Source organism: Littorina saxatilis, linkage group LG2, assembly GCF_037325665.1.
Source record: "Littorina saxatilis isolate snail1 linkage group LG2, US_GU_Lsax_2.0, whole genome shotgun sequence".
Taxonomy (NCBI): domain Eukaryota; kingdom Metazoa; phylum Mollusca; class Gastropoda; order Littorinimorpha; family Littorinidae; genus Littorina; species Littorina saxatilis.
Window position 1 is genome coordinate 18,977,850 of NC_090246.1, and position 7,500 is coordinate 18,985,349.

Sequence of the window (7,500 nt, forward strand, 5' to 3'; positions counted from 1 at the left end):
AACCAATCAGGGTCCAGCATCTAAGACACACTTCCAAGTTTACAATAAACACAGCGATCCTGAAGGCAGAAACAATGGGTCAGGGGGAGATAATTAGATAAGGACTGAAAGAGAAAAACAATTAAATGACCGGACATAACATAACTCTATGAGTGTTGGCAGTTCACCCTGTCACAGTTAGAAAGTATGGGTCGTACAAGACCCACATCTTCTGGACTTTGTAGGGCAAAGAGTGATTCGGTGCAGGTCAATCAAAAAAATGTTTGCCCTTTGAATCTATTCTGCTAATACTGTAGACATTTTCTTGACAATTTCCTCATGGAACACGAAGGTTTTGTCATCCAATCCCAAGAAAACGTAGTGGCTCCTCACACGTTTCATCAACCGGACCTGAACACCTTCCTCTTCCAGCTTGTCGATCTGGAACAAATACAATAAGTACCGACTCATCCCTAAATCTGTTGCATAGTATTATATTTATTTACTACCATGGAAGTTGATGTTAACCTGTGATTTGTAAAACTGTAAAAACATTTTACAAATTACGTCGAACCTAAAAACCACAAAGTAATACATGCCTTTTCATTTTATTAGTATTAATATTTGTTGTCCAGATCCCAGTCAACCAGGCCAAAATTCCACATGAAAATGGAAGTGTTTGAGTAAATCTGCACATGTTATTATTTTCTATAATTCGATTTCGAAGCGTGATAAGCGCAGATTTGTTTGTCTGTCGGTGTGTCCGTCACAAACATGTGCACGCGAGTTCTCAAAAACATTCTCAACATCGTAATTACCGCCAAGCTGATAGATCCCTGGACTTTCGAGATGACAAGAAAATATCGGGCGCATTTACGTCATTTGTAAAAAAAAAATGTTTTACATATCTCGCGGTGTGCCACGTCATTTGTAAAACAGTGGTTACAAATCACGCGGCGCGCCCCGCGATTTGTAAAATGTTTTACATTTCTACAAATCACGAGTCAACAGTTGAGATCAAATACATGACGTAAAAAGCTCTGTCAACGCACAAGTATGATTTGACAAAAATGTCATCTTTGTGTACACACGGTTTAACAACATTATAAGATGTTGGCGTGTGAAAGCAACTTTCTGTGTTTTGAGTTCATAAAATGTTGGGATAAGTATGCCAGGTTGCACAGTTCTGTAGGTTCCTCTCAGTATTCCACCCCCTTGGTTTTCAGTTGTAAATATCTAAGCTTAGTGATTGAATGTGGAAGCTACGTTTGGTCAAAGATCACATAAGATTTACATCGTGCAAGCAAGGTACGTTGGGTCAAAGGTCACAGAAGATGTGCGTCGTGCAGCGAAGGAAAGAATCGCGATCTTGTTTCCGACTCGGTGCCTCTTTGTTTTTCATTAGACCTGTCATTCTGCTTGCTCGGCTTTGTTAGATGTTTGCATATCTCGTTGCTCTGTTCTTTGCTTTTATTATTATTTCTTATTTGCGCTTCGTTTAGCGATACAGCGTCTTGTGCACGGGTCAAAATGTGTGTGTCAGGGGTCAATTGGTTTGACTTGAACTTGACGTTCCTGTTTCTCTGAACGTCTGTGTATCGAAACACAGATACACGCACTCCATGACCTTGTACGAAGACAAAGCGTATCACTAGGTTTCATTTGTTTGTGATGAATTTATGACCTTTCATGAAGTAGTTTTGTTTTTTGTTTACTTGTGCCAGTTTGCCAGTTCGTTTTTTGGAACTTTGCAAAGTAGTGTCGTCTGTCTAGGTCTGGTGAAACGCCAATGAAAAGAGCCGAAGAATCCCCGAGCGTTTCTATTGAGTTTGCTTTTGATCATCCATGTATAGCCCGCTTCCTGCAACTATGGTAACCGGGGATTTATTGCATCGGGAACATGAGATTTATTTCCCAGGTGTTTGTGAATGAAAACTCGTGAAAATGATGACAGTATCAGTTATTGCGTGCTACACTAAGTAATATGCTATTACAGTACTAGCTATCAATAAATTGAAAAAAGTGATTGCGAAATTATCACACCGTGTAGTGTTGTGCTATGCATTAATGCGCTCAATCAAAACTTACTACTGCAACACAATGCTTTCCCTTGGCTGCAATCCCATTGACAGTCAACAGGTAGGCTCACACGTAGTCCCCAATCTTGAGTTTCCTGTTAAAAAGAAAATCTGTGTCAGAGTGTGTGAACTGACTTTAGTATTATATTCAAATTTTGAATTCCTCATTCTTTTGTTGAAAAAAGTATTCTTGGTGCATGTGAATGAGAGTGATCAATATAGATTCTGTACGTACGATTTTAAAATAATTATAGTGAAACCAGTGTGTGCAATTGCAACCAGTTTTACTTTTAGTCTTATGAAATATTTACATTATTACAATTCATGTTAAAGTCTTTAGGTCTACCTCTTTGCTGGATGGTCTGGCAGCTGTTGAGGCGTCGATGGCTGATCTGGCAGGTGAACGCGCGTAGATGGCTTATCTGGCAGGTGTGCGGGCGTAGCTGGCTGATGTGGCAGGTGTACGGGCGTAGCTGGCTGATCTGGCTGGTGTCCGGGCGTTGTTGGCTGATCTGGCAGGTGTACGGGCGTCGCTGGTTGATCTGGCAGGTGTCCGGGCGTAGCTGGCTGATGTGGCAGGTGTCCGGGCTGATGTGGCAGGTGTACGGGCGTCGCTGGTTGATCTGGCAGGTGTCCGGGCGTAGCTGGCTGATTTGGCAGGTGTCCGGGCGTAGCTGACTGATCTGGCAGGTGTACGGGCGCAGCTGGCTGCTGTGGTAGCTGCACAGGCGAAGCGTGTCCGGGGGCCGTTGGCTGGTCTGCCCGTGCTTGTCTCCGTCTTGGAGGTGCAAGTCGCGACACGTTCCAGTCTCCAGCAATTTCAGCATTTTCACAGTCAGCATCTTCTTGGCAGCCCTGGCAAAAACAAGAGCGCTCTCGTGTTGCAACCACGAAAGGTTGGATTCCCTTCACGCAGTGAAGTCTCTGGGTGTTCTTCAGTGGCTTTGTCCCTGTCCGCTCTGGCCTGTGCCTGTTCACATCTTCTGCAGGCACACACACAAACCGACGTTTGATGTGGCTGTGCTCATCCGTTCCTGCACGCGGAAGACAATTTATGTGTTGACATCATGACAAATAAACGCAACAGCTTTTAAGCTTAAGAAAAACACCAAAAAGTTAACTAACAGACCCCATTACTTTGACGGCCACGAATTCGGGAATCACAGAACATTACAAATCACGTATTTCCAAGTGCTGAAACGTATTTAATAGAATTCAGTTCCAACCAATGACTTTGGATACAATAGAAGAAACATTTCTTACCTTTGGATTTGTTCCAGCTTCATTGGGACAGCGCAAAAGTCCAAAACAAGAACATCACTGACAAAATCTCACGCCCATAACAGGTTTGATAAGTTTGACGGAACGAACTATGAGGTCACGCTCTCAATTACGTCATATTTTCACACAATATTTGGTGCATCAAAAGTCTATGGGCGCTAATTATGATACAGACAGCAATTTTTCAATACAATTTTCGTCTACTACAGCGTTTGAACACAATCTTCCGCCCATAACGATGTGACACGAAACTCATTTGACTTAACGAGAGTCGTGTTCTGCCGACACTATAATGTTTTTCTTTTTTAAAACACATTATTATGGTAAAGCTTTTCTATTTCTATGCTAAAAATGACTTTTCTTTGTTGTTAATGATATTTTGCAAGAATGCGACCTGCCTCAAGTTTGCCCATAACGTGTGACACCAAAGTTATTAGCGGAAGACAAATCTTCCGAGTGCAATGACGTCTTAAAAGTCAGTTTACTGCAGCATTTTATCCCTCAGGCACATACAAGAACAATAAGACTGTAGTATGCAGGCCTCCATTGCTTTCTTCTGTCATTGATGAAAGTACTGGCCTGGGTTTAAAAAGTGTACTGTCGCTGTGCAACAAATCAGTCGCCATTTTCTGCCGTGTTTTGTGAATAAAATGTGTTTAAAATCCACACACACAAAACAATGTTGTTGGTTCCTTTCATTTCGTTTTTGTTCATTTCAAACTAAGCAGTGTGGTATGCTTTGTTTCCTTTTAATTCAAATGGATGGCTTTAAAATGAGCATTTTAATCTGGTGGTGTCAATTTCACCCATGATCTGAGCCGTTCACGTATACTTTACGACATGTGTTAGCACTTAAGTCTCAAAGTTTGAATTAGGCAATACGTTGAGGCGTTTCTGAAATTTACCGTTCTTTTGTAACATTGCCCGCTACCGCGGCTTCAAAAACCGTCTTTTATGGCTTCTGAGACTGAAGAATGAACTACACCGTCCAGCGTCATTGTTAAACACGATAGATGAACAAAACTGACTGTGTTATATATATACATTTGATTGATCTTTCCACTGACTTGCACAACTTGTTCAGTTTTAGCTGTTCCGATTGTTTGTCGGTTTTAAGGTGGCACCTTCTGTGTTGTTTATTTTTTTACATTTGATTTTGGGGCTGAATTTTTTTCTGGTCTGATTATTTGAGTAGTCGATTTCAATCATTATATATTTTCTTTTTTTGATAGATCTTGCTTCAACAACATGCGTATTGAGGATTTTCTGGAAAGGGCGGTCTCGACTGTTGTAACCTTGGGGCCAAGAAAAAGTGAAAAAACTAACAAACTTATCCGTTTCCTTGGAGATTATCTGCACGCGATGAACGCGATGTATTGTGTCTGAAGTACTAGCACACAAAATCAATTTGTCTTCTGTGACCGAAGATAGTTGCGTACTGAATGGCTTACTATTGATCTACATTTGAATCTAGTATATGGTGTGTTATACCTTTAAGAAAATTAAAACGAGTAGAATGAAACTTAACAGGGGCACAAGCAAGAAGAAAGTGAACATAAACAACCAGAACAACAACCAGAAGAATAAGAAAAAGAAGAAAAAGAAGAACAAGAAGAAGAACAAGAAGAACAAGAAGAAAAAGAACAACAACAACAACAACAACAACAACAACAACAACAATCAATTCAATTACAAATACAACAACAAAAAAGCTGATCCTTTTAACCTATTGGTATACACTCCTGAATTCTCCATGTTTTCAATATATTCAAATAACCTATGACACAGACCTACAGATACAAATGAACACAGACCCAAACAGACAGGGACACGAACAGTTATATGCAAGTTAATCTCTTAACGGACATTGACAGGTTTATCAGACGTACACAGAAAGCAATTTGCATCACAATTTGCGTATTTTCGTTCATTCAGGTCAGAATCGCCTTTCTCTTGATAAAGTTCGACTATCTGAAGTTTGCTATCAGACGCGCTTTGTCCCATGGGGGAAAAGACAAAATGATCAGGATAAGGACAAGGAAAAGATATAATCCCATGAGGTCACCCTCACAGAAATTCGAGTTGCTTCATCCCCGGGGAAAGCGAGCTGCCACACAGTACGACGCAATCAAGTTTTTTTTCCTGAATGCGTGTGTTCATCCTGAGACTTTTGTTGTGAACTTGGGATCTTTAGTGTGCGCATGCGCGCACAAAGGGGTGATCGGACACCAAGGAGAGTCTGCACAAAGTTGATTCTGGAAACCTTCAAGGAGTTTGACAGGGGGAAGAAACGGAATCGATGCAGTTCGTAGAAATCACGCAGAAAATTAATAGGAGAAAAAATAGAACGTTACACTGAGACGCAATCGGAAACCAGCATAGCAACCTATAAGCGTACATCCATATAAACGTTAAAAAATAAATACATTAATTAATAAATTCAAAAAACTAATAATAAAACAGACAATTACCTAAAACATCAAAAACAAAAGCAACAGCAACAACAACAAAATACTGACGCACGTGTACACATAAGTCGTTGACAAACGAATGTGTTTCTCCTTAAACACACACACACACACACACACACACACACACACACACACACACACACATCCACCCACACACACACACACACACACACACACACACAAACACACACTGTAAACACAAACACACACACACACAAACACACACACGCACACGCACACGCACACAATAAACGAGATGTACCAATGTTTCCAAGAGAAACAACTATTTCACAGCCCAAACAAAATCCCACAGAGGTATCCCCGAACATCGTCTATCGTCCCCAAACTCACCTGGTGGCCCTCCTCGCGAAGTTTGCCCATGATTCTCTTGACGCCGTCCACAGAGGGTTGTCCGGAGGCGTACACTGGCGCTTTGCCCTGCGCCTTGTGGAAGTTTGGCGCCTTGACCTCCTTCAGGGTTCTCAGGGCGTCCACCTTGGGGTTCTGTTCACCCACCAGGAAATAGTTACCCTGTAAACACAGAAGGAAAACCAAGGTGAATATTTGTTTTAAGCTAAAAAATATCCTCCTAAAATTTTCACAAAGGAAAAAAGATACCCTCTAAATACAGAAGGGAAAACCAAGGTGAATTTTTGTGTGAGCTAAAAGTATCCTCCTAAAATTTTCACAAAGGAAAAAAGATACCCTCTAAATACTGAAGGGAAAACCAAGGTGAATTATTGTTGTGAGCTAAAAATATCCTCCAAACATTTTCACCAAGGAAAAAAGATACCCTCTAAATACAGAAGGGAAAACCAAGGTGAATCATTTTTGTGAGCTACAAATATCCTCTTTAAATGTCCACCTCAGGGTTCTGCTCGCTCTCCATAAAATAGTTACCCTGTAAACACAGAAGGGAAATCTAGAATTTTTTTTCTTGAGAGCTAAAAATATCCTTCTAAATGTAGTTACCCTGCTCACACAGAAGGGAAAACCAAGGTGAATTGTTTTTGTGAGCTCAGAATATCCTTCTTAAATGTCCACCTTAGGGTTCAGCTCGCCCACCAGTAAAATGGTATCGGAAAATGTTCCACTTTTTATTTAACATTTTAATGGACAATAAAGTGTTGCTATTGTTATTATTGTTATTGTTAAAAACAGAAGGAAAACCAAGGTGAATTGTTTTTGTGAGCAAACAATATCCTCTTTCTTGTGTAAATGATCATGGAAGCATTCAGTGTATGAGTGCTCTGACTTCCACTTAATGACATATCACAGGCATGTGGACAGTGGGATGGTTTTTTTAAAACAGAGTAATATTGGGCAATTTTTGCACAGAATTTTTGAGAAAATCACAGCAAGGAAGAAAAGGCCTGGTTTGATGCATTCTGAACAAGCTGAGAAGCGTGCAATAGAATACAAGGGCGATTTGAAACTCAATCAAACGGATTAAAAACGGCCTCACAGAAGTATTAACCATCTGGTCAACAAACCACTCGTACATGTATGCATACGGCGCAGTAATATACATTTCCCAAACTGCTACGGATTAAACTGAGACTGATGATGTTATACCTATATAACTGCGGTTTACTACGGAACTATTCGCCAGGGTCAGTATGCAAGGGTCGAGGTAAGCGACTTTAGTGCGGTATAAACTGAACCCTCAATGCGGTTTATCCCGGACTAAA

At 40.7% G+C, this 7,500-nt stretch overlaps 2 protein-coding genes across 2 annotated transcripts in view; both read right to left on the minus strand.

Annotated features, from left to right (window-relative positions):
• The window catches only part of LOC138958415 (keratin-associated protein 4-5-like), a 4,705-nt gene extending 555 nt beyond the window's left edge, over positions 1–4,150 (minus strand). The window contains exons 1-3 of the mRNA XM_070329556.1: positions 2,404–4,150; positions 2,068–2,152; positions 1–420 (exon numbers count right to left, since the gene is read on the minus strand). The exon at positions 1–420 is cut by the window's left edge and continues 555 nt beyond it. Of these exons, the coding sequence (XP_070185657.1) occupies positions 2,112–2,152; positions 2,404–2,899 (537 nt within the window). The 5' untranslated portion in view covers positions 2,900–4,150 and the 3' untranslated portion in view covers positions 1–420; positions 2,068–2,111. The remainder of the gene's footprint in view (positions 421–2,067; positions 2,153–2,403) is intronic.
• LOC138958411 (paladin-like) overlaps positions 1–7,500 on the minus strand; it is a 184,313-nt gene that overhangs the window by 67,515 nt on the left and 109,298 nt on the right. Inside the window, exon 3 of the mRNA XM_070329552.1 lies at positions 6,161–6,340. Coding sequence (XP_070185653.1) covers positions 6,161–6,340 — 180 coding nt within the window. The remainder of the gene's footprint in view (positions 1–6,160; positions 6,341–7,500) is intronic.